The sequence below is a fragment of the Lingula anatina genome, chromosome 9, assembly GCF_051362555.1.
Source record: "Lingula anatina isolate TDL-2025a chromosome 9, LinAna3.0, whole genome shotgun sequence".
In the NCBI taxonomy this organism is placed as follows: Eukaryota; Metazoa; Brachiopoda; class Lingulata; order Lingulida; family Lingulidae; genus Lingula; species Lingula anatina.
The window spans coordinates 4212140-4240034 of NC_141775.1; the positions used below are offsets into that span (position 1 = coordinate 4212140).

The window sequence follows — 27895 nt, forward strand, 5'->3', positions numbered from 1 at the left end:
GGGGGGTAAGGATGTAAAACAGGCTATATCTTCTAGACACATTTCCCAAGGCTGAAGTCATGGTTCATTTCCTCACTTGTGCCGTCTTTCACCAAGAGTAAAGAGTTAGTAAAAAAAAATATTTAAAAGAAACAACTGACGTATAATGCGAAACCACTATAGAATTTATTTAAAGGGCAGAGATGCATTTTACAAATAATCTCAGTCTTTTAATAGAGCCTTCATGAGCTTAAATTAGAAAAGATTCCTATAGTGTCAGTGAAATTACCATAATCAAGACAGGGCTTGAAATGTGCTTCAAGAGTCACCTGGGGATAGGAAATTGAGTTTTCCCTATTTCCGATGAAAGAGAATAAATAGAAGTGATATTAAATATTTTTCCCCAACACTAATTTAATTGACATTGTTGAAAGAAAATTTAAAAACTTGATGCAAATAGATGATTATATGAGAGCCAAAAGATAATTGCTGCTAGCAAAAAAAAAAAAAAAAAGAAAAAAAATTCTTATGTACAGGTGTGTTGCCTGAAGGAAACCGGGAATGGAAAAATTAACAGGCATGAAAGCATGTTTTATGTGCCAATGTGTGTGTGTGTGTGTGTGTGTGTGTGTGTGTGTACATATGTTCAGTGCTAGCATGCATGAGTAAAAGAGTTATTCAAGATAAGAATAGAACATTTTTTCTCTAGTAACATTGTAATTTATAACACATCTAGGTTTTTGTTTTAGAAAGAATAGAATAGAATTTGTACTGTCTTCCCGTTTTAGAAACAACTCACCTCTTTATTTATATTTGAATTTGTGCAAAGCATTTTAAACCAAAGTCAGAATTGTCTTTTATCATTAACATTTAGGTGACCAATCCAAAATAATATCGATTTCGTTACAAACATTTATCAAGATATTTTTGCTCTTTTTATTTCCAGAGCAAACGATCCACAGTTTTTGTTCAGGTTCGCTGGTATTATCGGCAATGCGAGGTTCCATACAGTGTGTACCAGCTTTTGGTACAGGACAGGCATACAGAGAACAGTAAGTGTATTGTTTTTGTGACTATTGTTTATGTACTACTTTGGTACAGTGTCGACTCTGTATACCAGCTTTTGGTACAGTGTCGACTCTGCATACCAGCTTTTGGTACAGTGTCGACTCTGTATGTACCAGCTTTTGGTACAGTGTCTATATACCAGCTTTTGGTACAGTGTCTATATACCAGCTTTTGGTATAGGGGAGAAATGCTTAGAATAACAAGTTTATCATTGATTTGTTTACATCTGTACATGGTCTCTTTGGTTTCATGTCTTTTTTCAGACTAAATACTAATTCTCCAAATCAACCAGTGAAAATTTAATAATAAATTTCTACCAAATGAGGAAATATGATGAATGATTTCTTATTTGATTTCAAATTATGTCTAGCAAAAGAACTTTTTTATCCTTTTATAAAAATTGGCAATGTCTAGAATGGTGCTCAGTTTATAGGAAGAGCAGTTCAAAATATTTCTGTCTATTGTCTTGTCTTGTATGCTTTGTTACAACCGACACAATCAGGGCACAACTCATCTGCTGCAATTGAGCTTTTCCAGTCTTCTCAAAGCAGAAAACTACTGCTTTGTTTCAGAGATATAACTGAATAGATGCCCCCAGGCTTCAACAAGCTGATTGGGATTTTTTTTTACCAAGTGTGAAGATGGCTAACTTTGGCTCAAGAAAAGTGGAAAGCCACTTTGTCACATATTTTGAATTTCAACAGTGATTGGTGAAATATGAATAATTTGTTAACTCCCTAAATATTAATAAAAAATTTGGAATTTTGGATAACACATAAATGGTGATTATGAAAACCTAAGTTCATTCTCTGAGATGGCAAAATCATCAAGCTTTAATGAGTGTTATCATGGATATCTTTTAGCAAGCCATCAATAGAAAACGAAGCAAATTAGTCATGAGAATTACAGATAATACTGGTAGTCATCCAGGGTTCACAATTCTGGTACTAGTATATGGATATCTCATGTAGACTAGCTGTGTTGAATATTTGATTGAAGTGTCCACGTGTAAACAACGGTATATATTATTGCTGGTTTCAGCATCGTGCTGCTACGTGTGATGTTTCTCTTTCAGTATTGATCACTTTGTCTTCTCAGGAATATAGTGGTTCAATACCTAGGGTTGCCTTTAACCAGAGCCACACATTACTACATAGATAGTCTCAGTGCTTTGTTTACTGGTATTTTGTTGGTTGTTATTCTGGTTGTTTGCTACATTTTAGTTCAGGGCACTTAAAATTTATGAGAGATTTTGTTCAAAATGTATGAATATTCATGTAAGAAAATATTTATTTATATATTTTTAATAGTTACAGAATTTATTCAACTGAATAATGAGAATTTGTGAAGATTGATTAAGGGGATTAATTAGGTTCTTGGTATTTATTTTTACGCTCCGATCCCCTTCAAAATAAGAGAGAGAGAGCGCAAGTTAAGAAAATTGATTTTTTTTTTTGCCAGTACATATTACACTCTCCTTAGAATAAGGCAAACTTTTTATACGTACCTGAAGTTAATGTTTTATGAGGACAGATTGAGTATCTGTAACAGGTATTATACAGGTGCCAAAAAGTGTGTATTGGGTATCTCTGTAGGAGGTAAATTCCTTGACCTCCAAGGCCTTTTACCTGCTTAGTTAAGATGTTTTGGGGGCTGTTGGTAATCGTAATACCATACAAACCTGCCATTAATAGGAATAAATTGTATTGAGATAGAAAGAATTGGTTTGGGGTAGGGAGCAAGGAATCCCTTTTTATTGCCTCAGTAGTGAAATAGTTACAATTTTTTTTTCCAGAGTGATCGACCTATTAAGAAGTTGTGACTGATCTGCTATCTACAGTTGCTGTTGTTTTGGGAGAAGGGGAAGGGACAAGCACAGCAATTTTATTGTTTTAACAAAACTTGAGTCTTTCCAAGCTCTTAAGCTAGAGTGAATTATAGGTTGGTTGTGTGAGAAGAATGGCCATTAGTGTTATGGACATAGCCTAATTGCGGCCTGCTTGGATAAGTTGCGTGAGGAACGGCTGTTAAGCATGGCCAACTCTATAATTACCATAATAATATACATACTGGGGGTTACAAAGGGAGTAGTACACAATATGCATGATTTAGTTGTCGTGCTCCTTGGGTAAGACCATCATTCACTCTTGAACAAGTTCACACAACCATAGTTGAAATTGTCCTGAACGGACTAAGAATGGCCCTGATCGGGGTCAGATTGGTCCTTATCTGCTTTAGAATGGCCCTGATGTGGATTAGCTTAGCCTTGGTCTGCTTTAGAATGATCTGGCTTAAAATGGCCCTGATGTGGTTTAGCATGACCCTTATCTGGTTTTGGTTGTCTACCAATAAAATCCAGATTAATTTGTTGATATTCTTATGGGATGAGTTGATTGAATTTTATCACCATTGGACCACAGTACTTTCCAAGCAATCAACTAACTGTTTATAATCAGCTGTTGCAGAGAATGCAGTAAAGTTGCTGAGAAAAAATGCCATCAGGAGAGTCGAGCAAGTCACTTTTAAATCATATACACGAACAAAATTGCCAATTTAAACATCAAACCATATTACTATACATAGAAATTTGAGAAACAAATCAGTTAAATGGCTCTTCTTGAGATGAATGTAAATTATCTCGGGGATTAATTTTTCAAATGACCTTAATTTACTGCCACATCAGCATACAGTGATGATATTTCATTAATTCAAAAATGGCCTGTAATGAACATAAATTAAAGCACATATAAGACTGCATTCCCACAGATTTAGATCGATCCATCTGGATCAACCTAACTCCCTGGGGGTTCACGCTAAATTGCTGTCAGCCGAGCATGCACGAAGTTAATTATCCCCTTACAGCTTTTAGTAGGCGGGACAGACATTTAGGCTAGCTAGGCTGACAGTGATCTAGTGAGACTCCCCACAGGGATAGATCGTCTAAAATCTGTGGGAATGCAGTCTAAGTGCCGCCTAGAATGTCACGGTTGTTGGTTAAAGTCATCATTACTTACTGCCTGTCCATCATGGTATTTAAATTATGCCATTTGCTTTGTTCCCTTTGATTTATGATCACGATAAACATATTATCCTTTTTAAGGGGCCAAGTGTAGTGGTTTACATGACTGCCTGTTAAAACTGATACGGAAATTCCTGTTAAAATTTGAGCAGAGCCCCTTGATTAACCTCTAAGACACTGACGTTAGTTGTCCTTGAAAATTATGATTTGGAAATTAAGAAAGTAATGATGTTTATGTCAGAAAAGGTGATTTTGTGAATGATAGAATGAGATAGACATTCACAAAAATGTTAAGGCATAGAAAAGGTGGTGGAAACTTGTGGTAATTTGCCATACTGGTTGAGCTAGACCTTTTTTAGAACTCACTGAAGTGAGATTTATATTTTTGTCTACAGCAGCTGTACAGGGGCTACTACCATCATTATTGTTGTCACCACAAGAAAGACATTTTGTGTTAAACCATTATTTTAGGGGGAGGGGATGAATACAGACAGGATTTTGCAGGGATGAAATTTTTCGAAGTATGGGTGAATTTCTGACTTTTTGGGAGTCAAAGATGTCCTTGGCCAAGGAGACCCCCTGGACCCCATGCCATATTTATCCAGCTTTTCACTAAATGACGGCCTTATCCCTGATTTGATTAAGTAATGTAAATTGATAATTATAATGATTAATAATGATTAAGTGAAAACCATGAAGATTAAGATAAATGCATTATTGGATTATGGTTTTGTGAAAGGAGAAAGTCAAAGGTGTGTCTGTATCATGCAGAAAAACATGCATTTAAATGATTTACCGTATTTTTATAAAAAGGATTTTTCAATCATTTTGAAATATATTTTAGTGAACTAAAACCCTGCAGGAGACTAGCAAGAGAAGGCTTTTTAACCTGATACAAGAGTCAGGTTAAAATGTACATACAAATATATGTATGTGTAATACATGGTAAGATAAGAGGCACAGGTTCCAAGAACCATCAACTAGATTACTTAGGTACTTGAACAGAATTTTGTTAACTGTGTGTTGCAGTTAATTTTTTTTTCCTTGGTAGGGAGAGAGACATCGATCAGTGCATGTTAATTTACGTCATGCAAATACAAGTCATGGGAACTGCATATATTCTAGCTAACAAAAGGATAATGCCTGAAGACGAAAGAAATCATGAAAAAAATGAGAAAAAAATATTCCCAGAAAAAATTAGTTTGCCTTTACATCCCAGGTGATTACGTGCCAATTTTACCTAGTTGCAGCAATTGATTCGCCATTATTTCCTTTTTGATGTTGTTTCTTCCAATTAGCTTTTGTTAAAGTTGAATTAATTGGACACAATAGGTTCTGCAGGTGTGCTCGTGGGGTTTGTCTACAAATTGCCTTCTTTTACCTAATTTATTTGAATATGAAATATAGGGGGTGCTTTCAACTATATGGTAGGACTCCCAGCTTGTAGCCAGCAAATTTCAAGGGGAGCGGGGGGGCGGGTTCTAAAAAAGTGACCCTACTTGTATCTCTATTAACTTTTTACCCAGAGCGCACCTTTTTTCCATCAAAAGATTTCAATAATATTGCAATGCGCTGCTTAGCAGTCATTTAGTCTGACCTTTGACCATATCCCAAAATTTACCTATAGCACCGATATGGAAAAAGAAAACACGGGGTTTAGTGCGTGTTGTATTTGCCTGTTTGTCGGTCCGTCTCCAATACGACACCTCACTATATCTCTATATAATTAAGCTATCGAGTGTTGGGCATGTTTTGTATGTCTGTGTGGATAAAGGTAACGGTTTCAGTCAAACATCAATAGTGTGTACACAACAGGCTGAAAAGCTCCCACTAACAGTTTAAGTAGTGTATCTGAGGCTGATGGATTAAATCACAACACTACACAACACGCCCCGATTGTGAGCTGTATTTTCACAAATGCGGAGGCATTGACCTAAACATAGCAGCCTGACCTTTCTCTAGTTCTTTGTGTGGATAATCAAAATAAGCACATACCTCTTGTGACAGATGCAACGCCTTATCTGATTGGGTTGGAAAACGTCTGGGAAGGGTGAACAGCCAATTGCGTGTGAGATAGCATCAGTTGGCTGCTGCATGGCGGTGTTAAGAATCAGGTATGTTGATGAAGGTGGTGTAAAATTTTGGAATTTTTGTTAAAAAGAGCCGTGTTAGAATCTACTCCGGGTCAGTGTTTGTTTATAAGGTATTGGTCCACATGGACAGCAAATATCGTAGACTTATTCCACTTACTTTATATGTTTTATGAGGATTAAGTGTGTGCTGCACTTATCATAGTGGCTCTATTGTTTATACATGGTAGGGTGGCCCTTAAGGCTAATACACTGGGCACTGGCCAGCCGTCTGACCACCAGCAGGTAGAATAGCTCACCTGTGCACTGACCACAGGCTAGTGTAGTCAACTTTACTGAATATAGATGATTTTATTGACCAGTTTGTGCTGTACTATGAGGTATTTATTGGTAACTTTGGGTCACTGAGGTCTCACTTGGCCCCTCTACCTGTATGGAAACTCTGCATATAGGAAGATGGCGTGTGGGGATTGAGGGTGACATTTTTTGGTTTTTAAAACATTTTTATTTTAATTAAGGACATTTAGGACGTATATAGAGGGAGAGGGGTATTCTTCTTGGTCAGAGGGTGAAATTGTTTCTCCTTTTGGACAAGACACATTACTGGGTCTTTGTGGGGTCAAGATGACTGAAGAACTATTAACTCTTCATAATGTGAAACCACTTGAGTCTTCCAGTCTGGAGCTGGTATGTGTTTAAGCTGTGATAATTGGGATCATGCCAGGGTCGTTTACAGGGTCATGGGCATGCTATAGTCTCTTTGCAGGCATTTGGACATTAGGAAAAGGTGTATGTTGTAATCACTCGACATGGTCAGGTAGTAAAAGAGGGTCAAATGATAGGTGCATGCTATCACTGTATTAAACACATTTTTGCTGAATGCTGTAGAAAAATTAATATTTCTGTATAAAATTATGACAATTTCATTTTTTTTTTTTTTGTTTTGTTTTTGAGGGGGAGAGGGAGTATTATTGCTTTTATAAATTGAGGTAAGTGTTTGAAATGCTTTTTGCTGAATGCTGAAAGAAATTGGTAACTCGATACTTTGTGTACAGTTTGTTCTTGCTTTTATGAATTACAAGATACAAAAATATTAGAGCAGCATTACATGTGTGACTTGTTCACTCAACAAGCCGAGGTAAAAACCTGGAAGGTCAATTCAAGCGGGTGTACAATTATGATGGGAGGTTTATGTTCGGTGGACATCTGATATGGCTTACAGAGAGGATGAGCTAGTTAACATTCCCAGGTGTGTTAAGACCTCTCAGGTGATAATGTATGGTGAAATAGTAATGCCATAGCCTTCTTTTTACAGATGTTCTTGAAAGATTGTTAAAATGGGGTTAATTTTTAACGTCAGTGGTATGTATGAAAGAAAGGACCTCTCTCTCTCTCTCTCTCAGAAAAAAAAGAAAAGAGATGGATAAAAAAGTAATTAAGGGGAAGACAGATGTTTTAGGGCATTTTTTCTAGGTCCAAGTAGGCTGAGGCTTTAGCAAATGACATACAGAAAGAGATTTTTTTTTTCTTTTTGATAGACCCCCCCCCCCCCCCCCCCCCCAATGCCATGTTACTATAGGTACCGAGATCAACCTGAAGAGATAAGATGGGATGTTGGATGCTGTGAAAGGAAACAGTTGAGAGAGATCAGATCAAAAACCACACTCGTAGAAGATAAGAAAGAATCCTGTAGTACTAGTATATAGACTATAGTCAGGCCTGCCCAACAAGACACATTCCACATTGCATAACCATTCTCATCCCTGCCCAGCTATTGTGGAGGATAATGAGTATCAGTGTCAGTCTTCCACACCACCAATATTTCACACAACATTGCCAATATATTTTGTTTTTTTAGCACTTCCGTCTGATGAGTTTATCTACTGGTATTGTAGACATTAGGTTCATTCTACCAGTGGATTGAAAATACATAAAAAATTGTGGTAAATTATACAGGCAAATCATCAGTTCAGACATGACAGCTTTGGATCGTTAATTGGTTTTTCTTGAATTGAAAGCTTATCAGGTGTCGAATGAGCATATATATAATATCTCTGTAATCTGGACATTTGAGAAGGCGATATCCATCCTCCCGCTCTACAATAGAGCTGTCAAAAGGCAGCTCTTGAAGTGATCATCACATGTAATACAGGGATCAAAATACAGACAGTAATCAGACAGTCGTGGGCTCATTGCTCCAAAGAAAAAAAACAATGGATAGATATTAGTAAAATTATGATGATGATAATAATGGTATTATTAGCTTGGTTAGGACAGTTATTAAAATTAATTAGTATTTATATATACATGCATACATGTGATAGTGATGATATTTTCATTAGTATGTAAACTATTCAGCATGTAAAATATTCATACATATACATATCCAGATATTGAGTATCACCCCCCCTCCCCCCCCCTCCGCACCCCCCCCCCCCTCCCCACCCACCCCTGCAAAATGGTAGATTGAGAAAGTATTGAAGTTGGGGTGACTTCCGTACAATATCTTTGCTCATTCTGGGATACTAAATTTTAACCAAATGATTCGACCAAAGAATCTAATATCTGACTCTAAAAATGAGTCGTTTAACTGCTCCTTCGTCAAATTAATCAGTGGTATATCATTCAAATCTTTATAAATTTTGCCTGTGTGAAATTTTATCCTTGAAGGAGTCGGTATTGTAAAGATATGTGCAGAGCTCTTGAATCTGTCATGTTCTTAAATTATAAAACAGTCTGATGTTGAAATAATGATTTATGAAAGTCGGTGTACTAAGTTGAAAGCAAACATTTGATGAAAAGATTTATAATGACGCTCAGCAGTACAGTATGGTGGTTCATGATAGCTGTATAAAGGTGCGAGACAATGGCAGGGGTTTGTTAAATCTTTTATTAGATAACAAACTGGTGTTGAAAAGAGTGAGAGAGGTTTAAAAGGCAAACAATGGTAAAAGACTGGATAACACCGCTCAACAAAACTATTTGAGGTCATTATAAGTTATAATCATATAAGATGCAGACAAAGATTAGTTAAATCTTGAAAGAGCAAAGAAAAGGGTGTTGAAACAAGTGAGCAGGGTCAGTTTAGAAAGGAAAAAAGCAAACAATAACAAAGTATGTGCATGTAATCCCTTCTGCCGGAAAGTACAACTGTCAAAGGTTTGAGAAACCAGTTTGTAATGGAAATAGTAAGCAAAGGTAAAATGTTTAATGGCATTATCCAATCAAACAAAGCACCGGTAAGGCTTTTAAGGGAAAGAGGAAACAGTTGGTGAAATGAAAACAGAGGGCAATGAGTGCGTGGTTTATGATACATTCGAAAAGTCAGAGGTCGAGTCGTGGGAAGGTCAATTTGAGGTCAGGTCACCCCAGGGTTGGTTCGACCTGTGCAGTCTGTTTCATGTTGGTTATGAATTGTTAACAAGTTGTCACCTCTTCTGTGAAGGAGGTTATGTATTCATCAGGGTTGGTTGATTTGGTTGTTATTGGACAGAATAATTCAGTAATGTTCTTCAAAATGTTTATGGAATTTTCAGGATAGATGTTATAAAGGAGGGAAAAATATCTTGCAATTTCAGCAAGCCTGTGTCTCTCAGTATTTTCAGCATAACTTGCAAATAACTTATGAATGATATTGTTTCAAAGCAGCATTTTTCTCATCACATGATCTAGGATCTTTGCACTTTTGAATTTTTAGTGAAAAAGTAGACATGAAACTTTTGGTTCGGACTTGTACTATATGTTAACATGAAAAAATATTAAATTAGGTTGTGTTTTAACTGTTCTTTATTACGCTGCCTCCCAGTCTCACTAGTGAATTATAAGGGTAACCTTATGTATGAGCCGCAATAAAACCCATACAGGTACCATATTTATCATAACCTTCTGTTTGTATGTCTGCTTAACTTGGATTGGTCTAAGCAGGGGTTCTTACCAAGCCACTATACTTTGTGAACAAATATATTGACATTGAAAACAAATATTCTCTTCGTTACATAATGAATTAAAGGTAACACATAGCTACCTATTTAGGTAACATGGTTTGCTTTGGCAGACATTTTGTTGGATATATATATGGCATAGTGTTTTAGTATTTGTGAAAATGTTTAAATTTCGAAGGTTTTGGACTTATAGGATAACACTTTTAAAAAGCAGCCACTGTATAATGATGTAGCAAGACCCCTTCTAATGAAAAATTAGATTAAAATCGGAGGGTGAAACTGAATGAATGGTAAATATCCCCCCCCCCCCAAAAAAAAATAAAAAAAAAAGAAAAAAAAAAGTTTCCTTTCCTGGTTGACCCCGTAAAATCTTGTCTGATATATAGACTCTATTTTCTAGTACAATTTCTCCTCTTTTTTTTCCTCTCTTCAAACGATAGGCAGCCGTATTTCAGTAAAACAACCTCGATCCCTGTGCTTTACGAGCTCTGCCGAGTGTCGTGGCATGTGTTTGCAGAATTAGACTCACTTGTGAAAACAGCCGGGTTTATTTTGGGTCTTTCAAAACAAGTTAGTATGATTAGTTGAATTTCACCCTTGCTGTTTATTAGATGTTGTGGGGAACTCTCTCTGCCGCTGATGGTTACTGAAAAAAAACTTTGACATTTGCCAGCTATTAAGTGGCATTGGTTACAACAGAATGTTTGATTATGAAGAGTTGTTATTTCCCCTTTTGAATAGTGAGCTGCGGTGAGCTGCATTGGAACAAACATTTGCATCACGCGAACATGAAAAAAGAAATGTCAAATGCTAAAATGATTTAGTTTGGATAAAAAAGATTAGTGATCTTAAGTCTTTAATGCCAGTCAATGATTCAGTGTAAATAATGGATTTCTTGGCTGACCATTTTATCCATGTAACTTTAGCTTGTAATGTGTTCAGGTATATAAGAACCATAAACTGAAGGGCTAGATTGTTAGGGAAAACATTTTTGCTGATCAAAGCTTTCTTTTTGGGTAGTGTTGTGGTGACTGAAATTTTGGTTTTGAAATAAGTTATTCAGTTTGGAAATGGTATAAGGTATCGAATGAAATGGTTTTGTCACAAACTCGTATTTTATAGTGCTCACTCTTATTGTGAGTATTATAAAGTGTTAGTTTGTGACAAAAGAGCATTTGAGACCTAATGAAATGTTGACGTCAAGTGTCTACTAATTCATTGCTGAAGACGGCTTTACGATGTCATAATCAATAACAAAAAGCGCATTAGACCACTTCTGTAACGAAATCAATTTTTGCTCTGTTCTAGGAAGCTTAATTTGACTCGGTTAGCACTGATCAGTCTATATTAATGGATATATCAGATTTTTTGCTAACTGTATCATTCACTGCTAGTTTTATTTCATTTTATTGGCATTGTTCTACTTACTTCTTTGTCAGCGTGGACATGCAGATTTATGAGTTATCTGTCACTAATCCATGTGAATGATGTCTTAGGCTCTATTCCCATAGATTTTAGATCGATCTATCCCTGCGGGGAGTCTCACTAGATTACTTTCAGATAATCTGACTTAAATGTCCGTCCCGCCTACTACAAGCTTTAAGGGGGTAATTAACTTTTGTGTCCGCCCGGCTGACAGCTATTTAGCGTGAACCCCCAGGGAGTTAGGTTGATCTAAAGTAGGTCGATCTAATCTATGGAAATGGGGTGTATGTGATAAAATGTAGCAATCTTAATGTGACAAAAATTGACATAATAAATTAATTGTCAGGTTAAAGGGTGACAAAAAGTGGAATTTTGAACTTTGCATTGTTTCTAATTATCAGTTTGCACAAACAAATTTATCTTTTTTTATCTGACTTTATAAATGTTTAACTTATCTTTGTGATTCAGTTATTTTGTTTGATTTCAGATTCGGGAAAGGATCTGGTGATTAAGGACCCTGTGATTAAGCTGCGAGAGTTGTTCATATCGGACAACAGAGAGACCTTCAAGGGTGAGGCCATCAGGTAAGTTATGCTACATAAAACTGGAGATTTGATATATTTGATATATGTAAAGAGACAAATTACGTGAAATTTGACTACAAACTGACGTTTCCGGAAGTATGATTGATTTATCGTGTTTGAGTAGAGCAAAATGTGACCATGGATGTTGTATTGTTTTGAGCCATGTTCAAAAGATTGCCTGAAGCTGATAAAATCACATTTATTATTCATAATATTATATCATCTAGCAGCCAAAAAGTGCTGACAATTTCTCTGTGGCAATTCATAGCCTTTGTGTGCTAGCAAATAGTCATCTTCCTGCAGATAAAACTGGTAACAACATTTCGGTTGAAGGGAGAGTGCATGTGTGTGTGTGTGTGTGTGTGTGTGTGTGTGTGTGTGTGTGTGTGTGTGATTCATAGGCTAAAAAAAAATTGAACGATTATATTTTGTTTGCTATTGAATAAAAAAAAGAACATCTTGTTTGAAGTCATTGCTGAAAAGACCTTTAAAATACTGTACATGGACTAGATTTAGGTGTTTTGCACAGGTTCAGGGTTTTAAAACAGTCCCTACCGTAGGATTCTTCTACCTTCCAATGAATCAATTACTGCAGCATACTTCAGACTAGAAGTTTATTTGCAGTTTCCTGGCATCAGATCTGTTTTATGGCAAGTTGTTTTGGTAATTTTTTTTTTTTTTACAAAATTTAAGACATCCAAAAATTATGTGTCAGTGCAGTACACTAGGTGCCAGCATTGTCTCATGTCGTCAAGACAGTCCCAGGAGCAATTTCACCTCTCTGTGACGTGATGAGATGTTGACAGACGTACAAGGAATAGGAAATAGACGTGATTGGTGTCATTGTTGTAACCCTGTGATGGCGGAATGAAGTGCAATCTTATGGCTTTAAGAATCCAGCCTAAGGCACATTAATTGGCCCTTTTCACACTAAGTAGTAAAATTTAGCGATGCAGTCTGTTCTGTAACACTGTGTTTGATTTGATTGGTCTTTAGAAGCCAGCCTGTGGCACATAGCACATAACAAACGTGCATTTTTTCTTCAATATGGGAAATCCAATTTATTCAGAGCATTTTTATTTATTTATTTATTTATTTAATCTAAAGTGGTCCCTGGGACCCTGTTCAAAAGGCCACCAAGCCATGTCTTCCCACTTTTTTCTTACACCACAAAATAATCCCTAACATTACTACCACCTCGGTGTGGCTTCATATTAGCAGTCGATCAATAAGGGGTATACATAATGAATTAAACTGACTGTCAAACTGTTCTAACTCCAGGCTTAACTAAATAGTGTTAATGATAAATATTAGATAATCAACTTGAAGCAGTGCTCGGCTGATAAAATGGCATTCAAGGTGCGTTTGATAAAAATAACAGTGTGTCACCTCATTGTAACCTTCTGTTGATAGACAGCTCGATAGTAAGTGCACCTATCAAGTGTATAATGTATATACCATTGTTCACTTGATGTAACGTTACACTGACAGACAGTTCAGTGCTTAGTGTACATAACACATATGACAATACCAGCCCTTATTCTGTTGGTGAAGTCTATTGATTGCTATATACCCAGTGGTGTGGATGCTTATTCTTGTCAGTCTGGGGTGCCTGTAGCCGTGAAAACTGACAGATGCTGGGGTGATAGTCACACTGGGAAACCTTTGGACCGATTGGGAGCTCCACGCGGAGTTTAGGCGTATTTACACATGCATTGCATAGATCGATTCAGAAGCAGTCAAGAGTAACTATTCTGAATAATGCAGAGAAGTGTTAGGATCTGCTGTTCTTAATGATGATGATCTGGTGAATTGAGGTGAAGTACAGTCTTTTATTTCCTTTCTGTTTTTAGGAGGAAAGATAAAAATTAGACAGAAGATGACATAATTTAGAATAAAAATGTAAAAGGGTGGGAAAATAGTGTAGTGTGGTGCATCATTTTTCCAGCCTCTTCCCCTCAAAAATCATTGATTAAAAAATTGGGGAAAATACCCCAAAAGACACATTTCAGCCATTTGGTGCAAATTGAATTTGCAAGCTTCAGCTCTTATGAAACCAAATGTAGACAAAGTCTAAATGATCGTTAGCCTGAATAGCCCCATAATGTAGCCCATTGTGGACTAATCTCTGGTTTTCATTTGCTCTGCTCTTGTGGTCCATTGGTGTATTGATTTTATACGACTGTTATACCAGTGACCTATGTAGTAGTGCAAACAGAATATACAGGCATTAGTTAAAGAGGCTTTAGCTTCCATTGATTGCTATGCTATTAATCCGGCGTTCATAGTCTGTGCTTACCCTGTCTGTTTGAAATGGATTGATGCTGGCTTGTGTATTGGCAAGTAGGACGGACTCTCTCTCTCTCTCTCTCTCTCTCTCTCTCTCTCTCTCTCTCTCTCTCTCTCTCTCTCTCTCTCTCTCCTCTCTCTCTCTCTCTCTCTCTCTCTCTCTCTCTCTCTCTCTCTCTCTCTCTCTCTCTCAAATATCATGTCAGTATTACTTTTATCTTCAGAGGGAAGTGCCGAGTTTTACACCACGCTGACATCTTCGCGGCCAAAGACTTCCACCCTGCACCAGACACCTTCTTCTACGTCCTCGCCTATAATCCTGAAAGCAAAAGACTGGCTACAACACAGGGAGAGATTCGGGTGGGCTCGAGCCACCAGGTGAGTACCACACGCATGGAGACAATCTCTGTGTACTCTCGATGGCGCAGGAAAAGGTGGGGATGGATAGGGAGAAGCCAGTGAACACCCAACACAATCTGTCACAACTAACGCAATTGTCTGGGTTTAATAAAATTGGGGGCGGGGGGGGGATGTTGGGGTGAAGGTCAAGTCAGTGGATAGGGGGTTCAAGGGAGGGGTGGAAGTTGTCATTGGATAGGTGTAGGGCCAGGATTGAGGGGTGTAGGAGAAAGAGAAAGGTGGATTTTAAGTCATTTGATAGGTGGAGGGTAGAGGGGGGGGGGTGTTATTGGATTGGCGTAGCAAATGTAGTCTTTTTGTACTTTTAGAATATAAATGTGTGCATGATTAACAACCTTGGTCTTAATGTTATGGTCATATTTGACACTGCCCCAGTCCAGATGAAAGAGTGTAACAGAATTTGAAAACAAAACGTCAGTTTGCTTGTTTATATATAATTTTTGTCTGTGTGAGAGTTGTTGTTTCATAAATACATATATTACGTTTTGCTTCACCATCAAATTGTATCTTAATTAGGTGAAAAGTCCTTACATGTCATCCCAAAGACTTCGTATGCACTGGCAAAGAATATTTAACAGTGTGTCATATATACCACTCTTCTGTCAAATTCTTACAGCTGACACCTTTAACCTAAGGTTTGGTCAGTGGAAGATGTTATGTTATGTTACATTATTTATTATTTTCTGTTTTAACTACAGGCTCGGCTCCCCGAATGCCACCCAGATGTGAGTCCAGAGGACATGCCAGAGCGGTGCTCAGACAGAGAGGAGTTGACCTGGGTTGCAGGAGCCATTGCTGATGTCGACCTCATGATGTTCCTTAGAGCAGCTAGGTAAGGAGTGATGTACACCTACTCTTCTCTCTCTCTCTCTCTCTCTCTCTCTCTCTCTCCCCCCCCCCCCCCATGGACCTCCCCTCCCTATGTCCTGGTCTGTTTTTGTTTTACTAGCTGGTGAGAAAGGATTAATCGGGACAAAAAAAAATTCAAATTGTGCCAATGGAATGATCAGTGATATCCCATGAAAATTTGATTCTAACATAATTATAATACTTAAAATTTATACTAACATTAGGTTTAGGAACCAGCAAATTTTCATTTCATAGACTTGTTTGGGTTAAAAGTTAATTGCCTTCAGCAGTTGGTATTAATGTTAGTCAGACAGGCAGGTATACAATTCAAAGCTTTTCATTATTGAAAGCAAACATTGCATGCAGGTCTCACCATTTGATCATGTTCAGATCCATGAATTATTTCCTCAACAACCATTTCCAAATTATCCGTCATGTGTTCAATGCAAATTAACCCACATGGTGAATTATGAGGGCCTGATTCCTTATTCTATTTATTTGAAACAAGGTAGAATATTCTCTTTTTGATTATATTATTGAACTAAGTAAAAGGTTGTGAATCTTACTGTGAAATTTAACCTGAATTAATATATTTTACCCAAGTAAAGTGAAATAATGGTTTATATATGACACTGCATTGTGCAGTAAATATATATCCACACATATATTTATTAAACAAGACAGTTTATAAAAGACAAAGCAAAAGGTACTAGACAACAGTATGGATTTTATTGGTCATTATATTATCAACAAATGAACAAAGCAAATGTGCATTCATCTTAGTATTTAAACAAATCAACACATACACTATGTATTAGACAGATCAATATGTATAAGACAGCACAATCCATATTAAACAGAGCAATATTTATACAGGTATGAATCAGATAGCAGTGGTTAAGGTAAAGGTGAGGTTTTGTGATGTTCTCAGATGCTCAGGTAATCATCTCTCTGACCCCCACAGCCCTATGTGTGTTTAATAGTGATAAATGGTGCATCCTCGCTACATAAATCTCCCACATGCCCCACAGCTGTCGGCAAAATTCTGTAGAGTTGAAAGAAATAAATAACACACAGAGGCAATTTACCCCAACTGAGTGCTCAATTCTTTAGTTAATGGGCCCAAGGAAGTAAAACATTGGTGTTTTATGACAATCACTAGAAGTGGGGAGCAATTGAACATGCTCCATGAAACCTGTCTTGTTACTTAACACAGTGGGGGGAGTCTTTGGGGCGTGTAGGAAGGTTGTTTTTGAATGGTGATGTTTGCCCATTTCTGGTAGTATAGTGCTGCTGGAAAAGTTTCTTTCTTATCATTTTTTTTTTCGCATGTGAGAAACAGTTTAAGAAATCTCTCTGACCTGATTTAAACTTTATGCTTCTCTGCTCAGGTTTGAGTTCCCATTTGTCTTATTATGCTCATGTATGCTGAATATTTTCTCTATTATTTCATCAAGTTTCTTTCTTGCTTTTCTCTCTCTCTCTCTCTCTCTCTCTCTCTCTCTCATTTTATCAAGTTTCTTTCCTGCTTCTTCATTTTTTCTCTCTCTATCTCACACTCAAACGCACACACAAACGTCCATTTGTTTTCTTAATTTCTTCATTACTCGTTCATGACGTTGTCATTGTTTCATCCCTTCCTCTGTGATAAGCCCTTACTACAAGGATCAATTAACTTTGCCAAGCTCAGTGCTATAAAGCACATGTGTAGCTCTAATGCATTAATTATTCAGACCATTGTCGTTTGGATGGATATTACATCCTAATAATTTGATGTGACAGAACAAAGAGCAGGCTTAATCTCGATGTGTCAGATTGCTTAAGGGAATTGGGCGCGTTTATACGCGATTTGAGATGTGTTCAGACATGGTAATTCTAAGCCAGCTCATGTCTGAAGTTTTAAAAAATGCATTGAGTCCAAGCACATGTCTTGTTATATACTACATATGATATTACTGTATCAGTTTTGTATTGGAGCAATCAAACAACAATTCGGTTCAGGATTATCATCATGTCTGAACACACTTGTTTAAAACCCTCACCAATCAGTCTTGGGTTTCACACGAGTTTATTATTATTATTATTGACTGCTCTGTGTCCAATCTGTTAATTGTAATTAAGCCAGGGAATGCACATCATGTTATCCAATCAATTGACTGATTACGTCGGTAGTAACCAGTGCTTTGATTCAGAGTTGTCGTAAATAATTCTAATGTAAGCGCGTTAGACATAATTATGCCCATTGTATGCAGATTGTGGTTTTCAATGTTTTCAGTTTAAAGCTGAGCAGTTGTGAAAAAAAGGAGAAATGTTCTAAATGATGCTGTTAAACATGTAAATAATTGCTTAATGTTTGCCCTAAAGAAGTTCTTTGTTTTAGAGTTACATTCATCAAATATATAATTAAACAGTCTGTCACATCAGGTACAGAGTAACATGCTGGTTTACTGAAAAGAAAAAGAGGAAATAATCAAGCAAAGTACATGCTCTGTATGGGGGGAAAATGCTTTGTGTTGGTTTCATACATGTAACTTCTTTCATTAAAATTTGATACTGACCGGTTATTTCCTTGCCACATTTTATGACGATGTATAAATTGCATTACGTATTAAATGAAGAAGTAGACAATGATGTATTGATATGTGAAATAAAAATTCTTAAAATATTTTAAAATTTGCAATTGATGAAGATATATGACTGCAAAGAAAAAAAAGAAAGAAAAATAATGTTGATAGGGTTTTTATCTTGTTATGGCCATTTTGTAGAAAGTATGAAGGCAAGATATTTCTGTGAATTGTCTCAGTACTTTATATTCAATTTTTCTCAAGCAGAGTAATGTTGCATTTGCCCTGGCCAGTTGTAGTTAAAAGGACTATCAAAAAAGACAATTATGTTAACTATTCAGTATGTACATTTTTAAGTATTTTATCTTTCATCTTCCATAAGTAGCAATATTTGTCTTTACCATAGGCCTTAAGTAGGCTATCAGAAAACGAGATGTCTAAGATATCTAAGTTAATCATCTCGACTGATTATGTTGCAGAAGCATGGCTGCGTTTGCTGGAATGTGTGATGGCGGCTCAGCAGAAGACGGTTGCCAGGCAGCATCCATGGACGATACAACTGTCAACGCTCTTAATATTGTAAGCACTCATACACACATTCATATAAAAGAATTATCTTTATTTACTCATGTATATGTTTATTCATATATTTGTAATTTTATATAGGTAAGTGCGATTTATAGGTTATTAAATTTTATGTAACTAACGTATCGTATGTGAGCTGTGCGAGTTGTTAGTCTCTGTTTAATATTTCTGTCGCACGTGTTTTGTTCAAAAGTGCTCAATGCTTTATTATTATTCTAACATCTGCCTGTTTTTGCTATCTCCTCAGCTGCACAACAGTGGGTATAACACAGGAGGAGCTCTGCAGGCTCTGGTCAAGTGTCCAGTACCCAGAGGAATTGACAAGAAGTGGACAGAGGAAGACTCTGTAAGTTCCTCCTGGTGGTATGTGTGCCAGATTGGAGTGTGTTAGGTGTGACATCAATGTGTTGGGTGTGACATTAATGTGTTGGATGTGACATTATTGTGTCAGTTGTGCCATAATTGCATAGGGTATGTGGTGACTGGGTTTTCTGGGTTGTCTTGGGTTTTTGATTAGCTCTCTTCCCTCTGTTTGATTTATTGTGTTGTTTGGGATATTTTTATGAGAATTATTTTTGTTGTTTTTATCTTGTAAACTGCACTGCTTTGTATCAGTAATTGAAAGAAATCATAAGTTAGTGCAATTTCTGTCCAAAACCATATGTGAAAGATGTACAGGAAAAAATTGAAAAAAGACATCATGATGCACCTGCCTGCCTACTTGATTACATCTTAGTGACGAAGAGATGTAATAGAGAGTGATAAAATCTAAAGGAGTTGAATTAAAAAGGTAGTTGTTGCCAAGCCATGTACTGTAGGTAGACCTATGGTACCATGTGAGTTCATTGCCCAGAGGAAGTGTTAAATTCTTGACAGTAATTGGTTTAATGTAAATGTTGTGTCAGGATATCATGGAGTGTTTTCCTGCCTAAAGCTGTGTGTTCAGATCAAGACCTTTTTACAAAAACAAGGTTTGCTAGGTCAGAACAATCTAATAGATTCCCTAGATAAACTACTTGCCTGTATATTGTACATGGGTAGAGATGTGTGCTGTTTTCTGAATGTTATGTTTCAAGTTTCTGGGAGTATTTGCTTACTGAAACTTGTTAACTCAAATCAGCTTTATGTGTATATATGTATATTTGCCAGTTTCTAAAAGAATTCTCGCTACGTTAAAAAAGTATTCCTAGGCTCTTTAGATGCCAACTCTTTTGCTCTACACAGGATTGAAGACTTGGTCTTAGAATTTATTATGATAATGTATAGTATATATTACATGGTGTGTGTGTGTGCGCGCGCATGCATGTTTGTGTGGTTTTGGTGGGGAGGGGGGTCCAAGAGGGCACAAAAGTTTGTGTATTGAAACATAGAATAAATGTATTTTTTTAAATATGAAACTTTCCACTCTCCAGTAAGTCATTTAAGAGTTTAGAAAAACTATCAGCACAAATACTAAAACATTAAGAGAAGGCAGCATGTTGTAAAAATACAAAACACTTACTAAATTGCAACTTCCGAGTCAAACTGGCTTGGGAATTGAATGTGCTATTTGTTTGACTGCTCTTAATTCGCAAAGTGCTATTTCCTTTATTCATGGCAGTAATGTTTTTTTGCTTTCAGAAACGCTTTGTGAAGGGATTGAGGCAATATGGTAAAAACTTCTTCAGGATTAGAAAAGAACTGCTGTCGCACAAAGAAACAGTGAGTAAATTACCTAGTTTTCACCAGTTAACTCCAAACACTGCAGCCTCATTATCACAGCCTTTATTCGGGTCAGAGTGTTTTGTCCCAGCAAAATATCAAAAGAAGCCAGGCAGATGGGACATTTGAACCAAATCAGTGAAGAGTAGTAGGGAACATAGACATGGTTTTCCTTTTATTTATTCAGAGTTTTACGAAGAAGATAAAACCTCAAAGGTGTTCATTCTTAGTTTTTGTAGCGCGAGAAACCTGATCAGGCTCAAAGTGGTAATTCATGTGTCCAATGTCATAATTCATTTATACAGATATTATTTCTGCATGGTGATTATGAAAATCAGGTAAAAGCAAAAAAAAAAGTTGTGATTGAGTATGATGATTCATTCTCAGTGGAAAAAGCACCGCTTTGTGTGAGAAGTATAAAAAGATAATTGTTCCATATCATCAGAAGTTTCCTTTTTTCTTGTAGAAAAAGAATTCACAATTCTATTTATGACACGTTAGCTTCAGTTGAGGATGTGTGATTTTCCCACCCATCTGGTCAGATCATCGTGTCATTAAATGCTTAACTGACAATGCTACAAGACACTAAGCAAGTGACTGGGCAGAAGTGCAATTAAGTCAATTGACACGCTAACATGTTATCTGTCTGCTCATTTGATAAACCTTGTTATGATTGACATTTGAGAAGGATGTATGGACATACCTATGAAAATGTATACACTGTCGTTTTCATGCTTTGCAGTTTGTTTGATTCAGCTGATAATGTTACAGTAGTAGAATAATGCAAAAACATGTTCTTTTGATGAATGAGTTTAGTTTATTTGGCTTTGGATGTTAGAAAAGTCTATAATATAAACTTGTGGAGAGTGAAAATGTTTATTTTAATATTTTTGAAATGAAGGCAATCTGTAAAAGTTTGTGATTCTTTTTGTGTGTGTGTATGTGTGTGTGTGTGTGTGTGTGTGTACACATGTGTATGTGTGCCTACAAATGTTTGTTTTTATAATTGATCTGTTTAAATGCTCTGTAGCCAGCGTGTCTATTTAACTGCTGCAACTTTTAATGGGTGCAGACCTATACCTCTGTGCTTTATTTTTAGAAAATAAATCTGTTTATACCTGTGGTATTTTCAAAAGCGGAAATTTGCTCTTCATTGTATGAAAGCTTATATCTGATTATTTTACCTATATTTACATGATTATGACTCTGCTTATATGAATCCTTCAATTCTTTATACCTTTGTTTCCACTTTTCTCTATTTTTATATCTTCAAACTATTTTTATTATCTAGAACTTTGATGCATTTGCCTTTATTGAGTATATAATAGTCATAGAAATTTGATGATTTAATTTAGTTTTAAAAAAAAGATTGAATTTCTTCCTTTGATCTGCAGTAGAAAATGCCAGCCGTAGATCAGAGTGCTGTGTCACAGTACTCGTGTTTCTCCCATTTTTCTCTCCTTTTTCTCTCCAGTTTTTCTCCCATCTACACCCCAGGTATACACGCTGTGCATATAAACAGAGTATACATTTCCATTGACCCTGCTCTTTCTTTCCTTGCTCTCACTAAAACCCTCTTGTGCTGTGTGCGCCAGCCACAATTGACAGCCGCCTACCTGATAGCGACCCAAAGAGCAGTTTTATTTCCTCTAATCTGCCATATTTTCCAATTAAGCCCTCTTTACCACACTGCCGTTTTGCTTTAATGCCAGCAAGATTATACCTTCTGATAAGATTAGCATATCCTTGCCTAGCCAACCAGCAGACGGCTCATGTGGCAGCCATTTTGAATTTTTTAACCAGTCTGAATTGGGTCTTTAGAACAAGCTGAATATCAGTGCTTTGATTGGTGACGCTAATTCATGGGCACCGTGGTCAGTTCATTCTCACCAGGTAGGTGGACAAGAGTGGTCAGGTGTTGGGGTTAATTAAGAGACTATTAAGGAAGTGTCAAGTACAGTGACAGCTGCAGGTTGACTATGGGTTGTGATATGCTTGATACGCTCAGGCAGTGTGGTATTGTTTACTTAGGGTTGAATGCATCTGAGTACTGTTAGAGTCCTAGTAGCTCGTCAACTCTGTGCATGTGCGTGCATGCCCGTTGAATATGCTGCCTGTGTGTATGTATGCACTGCAGCTGTGCATCATATATGCAGTTGCTAATGGAAATGCTACAGATGTACTATGAGCATTAGGCATAGCATGCCTGAAATGTGCATATATATCAAAATGTTTTGGAGGAGAGGGAAGGGGAAGGTGTCTGTGTTTGTCAGTGTACAACTACATGCTGGTGCTTGCCTGTTTGCTAGATAATTGAATTGATATACGGAGCAAATTTAATTGTAGATGGGTGTTCTACATTTTTTTATTTATATGTAGATGGATGTTTTGCAGATTTTTTCCCACAGCTGTGATATTATTTCTCTGTATTACAACTTATTCGTCATTTCTTCAAGAGAGAGAAAATTAGAAGCAACTGCTTATTTTCTTAGTTTTGCTTGCCGTATGAAGAGATGAAAAAGAATTGTAATGAAAAAAAATAATGTACAGAGTTCTTACTGTACAGAGAGCTCTTGTACTGTAGTTTTCAAGTTTTCTTATAGGATTTTTAACAGTGACAAAAAGTTGAATAAAATGAATATGAGTTAAAAAAATAAAATAAAGTGAAGAAATACTGGCTATCAAAAGTGGAAAATCTAAGTACTTTTACTAATTTGTCTTACTGAAAATAACATGTATTTGCTTAGGATGTTTTGCAAAAAGCTAAAAGGAGAATTAATCTCAATTATTCATGTACATCCTGTTTGGTTAGTGGGAAGCTACCTGCATTTTGACATTAATTGAGTTTTGAAATGTAAGTTGTCAAAAATGGCCTTGTAGTTGTTTGACTACTGCAGCCTTACTTTTGTTGTATTGCATAATGACCGCAGTTATACGTGATGGGCTATTGTTTGTTTCAGTCAAATAAACAGTGTATCTACAAATCAAGTTTAAGTTGTCAATAATAAACCAAACCTCTTAAAATTTCAGCAGCCCAAACTATTTTATATGCTGAACAAGTTGTGCCATAGAAAAGCCTGTTTGAGCTCAAATTGGCATGCATGCAGCTACTCGCTTTTGTGTATGTCTGCTTATGTCTATACCCCGCATGGCTACCTGTATTCCACAGCCAGGCAGTCGGTGTTAGTTGTAATCTCAGGTTATTTATTCATTTCTCCCCCAGTCTGTAGCATACTTGACATTGTTGGTACTGTGCAAATATTTACGCACAGTTGTACGACTTGTATTGCAGTCTGTATTGAGAGTTAAGCCCGGGCCAGGTGCCACCTTTGTAAACCTGCACAAAAGATTACATAAAAAGTCAGTTTCAAAAGAAATTTTTTACCTTAATGGCTTGACTCTGCTTGGGTAGGACATTGTTGTGTGTGTGCGCGCGCTGGAGTGTGCAGAGTTTGGTAGAGAAAATACTGATCAGTCATTTTATCATTATTGCGATCTGAAAAGTGCAAGCATGTAAAATATTGTACTCTATTTTTGTGACAAAATATAACAGCTGCTGTGCTTATGTGATGCTTTCAGACTCATTCACTTTATTAATATGTATGAAGTTTAAAAATGTTCCTTCCAAGAAAAAGTAGACTTCTAATATTTTAAGGAATCAAGAGTTTAGAAACTTTAACCTGTATCCCTGTATGTTCATATTATGCTGCCTGACTTGTTTAATTTGTACAGCCAAGACCAAGTTTGTAGTTTTGAGAGGTGAATCCTATTTGAGTGGTTTTAATAATAGATAACCCTCAGTTTTGGTCTTATTAGCAGCAGGTATGGAAAATGTATTATGCAGGATTGATTATTCACTAGATAATTCACAACAAGATCATAGAATAAAAAATTAATTTTGTTCAGCCAGTTTCCCCTAAAGGTTAAAAATACATGAAAAAATATGAAATGAATGATAATGAAAATATATAAATACTTGAGTAAATAAATTAAAAACTGTAACTTTTTTCACTTGTGAAAATTTGGACAATCACTTCAATTCTTATTGAGTGAGGTTGTATATTTTTCTCTAATGTGTACACACACATACTGTTAGCATAAGCTGTTTATCTGGTGTAGAATTCTTAGATGAAGATTGTAATTTCCATTGTAAGTACTAAGATATCAGCAGAAAAAGCCTTTAGACAGCCGCGACCAGAAACCGTATTCTAGTCTGGCAGACATCATCAAGGTCGTATACACAACATTGCGCTGGGTTAGAGTTGCGGCTTGTGATTCAATAGTTAAAACAAACTTGTCTATTGATCCAGCTTTATTCCTAGGGAACTCAAACTATGGATTTCCACCCTAAGCTGACAGTAAATTAGGGCTGTGATTCCCTCTTCCGCTCCGTTACTTCTCTAAATGAAGTCCAATCTCCACAAGGGCCCGGTTATTATTTATTGGTGTTAAGCACAAAATAAAAATCAATAAAGTTGGGAATGAAGTGGATTTTGCCGCTAATCATGTCATTAGTTTACTGAAAGGTCGACTTATACGGATGGCTGCATATAAACGCCTTGAGGCTGTGGAGGGATAACGATGAGTTTCTTACGCTGCTGGTTAGACCGTAAAATAAAAGCTATACTATTGGAAATGCCTGGGAATTGATACCAGCTCCCCTGCCTGGGCTTGGTCTAGCTTCGAGTTTGTTTAAAACCAAAAGCTTAAAGTAATTTTATTCAAATCAGAATTTTGAATTTAGATAAGAGTGCCATATTGGCAGTATTTTTAGAGAATTCTCTGATGTACGTGATGGATGTGAATTTTCTGTGGCATTTTGAAAAATAGCATATGAGAGAGTTTAGGGATCCCGTGGCCTGCCCATGGCGTCTGTACTTAAGAAAGTATAAAATCAGTCTTCTTGTAATCTTGAGCAGGGGCAAACAGCAGGCTTTGAAGTTTTTTTCCTCCAGATAGGTTGATAATGGGCAATGCCTTTCTGCGCCATGCCTGTGCTAATAGCACACCTTGGTGTTATATGAAAAGTTCAAATGGCGTCGTCTTACGAGATAACAGTTTCACATCTGGTGATTAAATATCTCGTGTTGGATCCCATTTCTATCCCACTTATGTCACGTATGTATCATGCTTGACTTGCGGATCATAATTCTTGTAATAATGTGTTGATATTTGAACCGGATTCACCACAAATGTTTCATATGGAAAGTCATGGTTAGTCTGTATCAATGTTTCAGTTCTAGGTTCTAAGAAAAGTAATTGTGGATTGGATGAAATTACTCTTTTAGAAGTCCAGGAAACCAATTCTTATAGGTAAAAATAAATAAAATATGGCTTTTATGGATGTATTAAAAGCATTGTTATTTTTTTCTTCAGGGTGACTTAGTTGAGTATTATTACTACTGGAAGAAGACGCCCCAAGCTGTGGGATCTAGACCGCATAGACGTCACCGGAGACAGAGTGTGCTCAGGAGACAGAATTCTTCGCGTTCTTCAAGACCTGCTTCTAGTGAATTTTGTAAGTAATGATTTTGAATCTAAAAGGCTTGTTTTGTTTGTTTTGGACAGCTAAAAAAGATTGCCTGAATTAGGCTGTGCTTTGTTTTAAAAGCTGTTCAGTTTATGTTTTCATGTGAAGAATTTTAATCAGTTCACATTTAATGCCCATTGTCTGATAGTTTTGGCACTGTTGAATTATAAGGTTAGTAGAGTTTTCAGATATATGGATTGCCCTGTTTAATGAGTTGAAATATCTAGATATTTGTCACTGGTGCACCAGTCCTGTGCATCAAAAATTTAAGAAGTGTGACATTATAAAAACAGCATCGGTTATTTGCTTATTATTCCAGTTATGTGATACAGGCTTGTTTATGGTGATAGAAATGGCTCTAATAGCTGAATAAATTATGTATTACATGTTGTGTTAAAATATTGAACCAAGTTGCTTGTGACTGTCACAGTTTTTAGTATACATGTTCTATATAATGTACTTTGTTGTATAAACATTGTAAAAAAAAAAGCTTGGGAATTCTTTTGGAGAAAGTGCATGAAATTGTGTTAAGACCACAGTGTGCAAAACTGAAAAGTCAAAGGCTGCTAGGAAATTCTTTGAGGGAAAAGTTGATGACATTTATAGATATTTTTTTATTGTTATTATTTTATAGTTGATCTCAGTTCAGCAAGTGAAATCACTGACAACGATTCTGACGACAGTGATAGCAGATCATTAAGCGGTTATTGCTGCAGACGCTGTTTCACAACAAGTAAGTTGCATCATCTGTTACTTTAAGTTTCTTTTATTTTAAATTTCAGTCACTCTTTTTTTTATTAGACTAATATACTTATACCACAGTGTGGTATGAAAGTGGTTTTTACATTTGCTATTTTTACTAGAGAGGTTTTTAATTGGTTATCTTTCTGCCATTTTCTTTTTAGGTTTGTAACCTTTTTATTTGCCTGAATAAAGTAAAGCAGTCAGTCAATTTAAATTGTGAAACATTTTTTACATTTTTCCTGTCTTATTGCAGTGGGATTTGTAACTACTAGTCTACTAATCTGTTTTTATGTTAACATTTTTCTAATATTTTGTCTTTTTTCCATGGATTTTTTTGCACCATATTATCAACACTGAGGTGGATGAAGATCTGTGTTACTTTTCCTTCAGGTTCAGAAGGTGGTGATGTGTAAATTTCTTTTTTCCTTCCACCAGGTTCAAAAGATTGGCATCATGCTGGCCGGGACAAGGCATTGCTCTGTACAGACTGTCGGTTGCATTTTAAGAAATACGGTGAGGATAGACCGTTAGACAAAACCCCAGAGCCTCCGCCATTTTTGTTCAAACCTGTACGGGAAGATGATGACCCCCCTAGAATGCGAACAAGAAGAAGTAAAGATCAGGTATGTGAGAGATCAATTCATTTCTGATTCTGTAGCGCCTGTCATGACTGTGTTAAAACTTTGAGAGAGAGAGAGAGAGAGAAAGACAGACAGTGAGAGAGGGAGGGGAGAAAGGGAGAGCATTTGTAACAGATTATCAAACTAAGTGCATAAAAATCTTGCAGCCATAATTCTATCCATAATTAACACAAGAATGACTTTTATCATTATTATTTTAGTGTAAACAACCATTAACGGATGTAAACTCTTTATCTTTCCACTTTTTTTCCAGATAAAAGACTTAGTGAAGAAAGAGAGAGCCAGTACCAGTAGCCCAGACAATGTTGACAGCCCGCTGAACAGTTCTTCTAGTTCACAAAAAACTGGGCGGAACTCTCCGGGAGAGATGAGCAGTTGTAGTACGAGTAGTGTGGATAAGGAAAGAAAACCCAAGGTAGGTTCAGTGTTATTGTGTAACCTTAGAAGATGGTCTTGTGGTTAGAGA

The 27895-nt window shown here is 36.5% G+C and overlaps 1 protein-coding gene across 4 annotated transcripts in view; it reads left to right on the top strand.

The window, feature by feature from the left end:
- LOC106151968 (uncharacterized) overlaps positions 1 to 27895 on the top strand; it is a 55881-nt gene that overhangs the window by 16378 nt on the left and 11608 nt on the right. For 3 of the 4 annotated variants that reach the window (XM_013525417.3, XM_013525419.3, XM_013525418.3), the window contains exons 3-13: positions 926 to 1031; positions 12010 to 12106; positions 14620 to 14773; positions 15514 to 15647; positions 18708 to 18807; positions 19061 to 19159; positions 20434 to 20514; positions 25891 to 26032; positions 26679 to 26777; positions 27224 to 27411; positions 27683 to 27844. In XM_013525417.3, the coding sequence (XP_013380871.2) occupies positions 926 to 1031; positions 12010 to 12106; positions 14620 to 14773; positions 15514 to 15647; positions 18708 to 18807; positions 19061 to 19159; positions 20434 to 20514; positions 25891 to 26032; positions 26679 to 26777; positions 27224 to 27411; positions 27683 to 27844 (1362 nt within the window). Of the gene's footprint in view, positions 1 to 925; positions 1032 to 6013; positions 6181 to 12009; positions 12107 to 14619; positions 14774 to 15513; positions 15648 to 18707; positions 18808 to 19060; positions 19160 to 20433; positions 20515 to 25890; positions 26033 to 26678; positions 26778 to 27223; positions 27412 to 27682; positions 27845 to 27895 lie in introns of those variants that run through there. The other variant, XM_013525420.3, reaches the window with a different exon arrangement.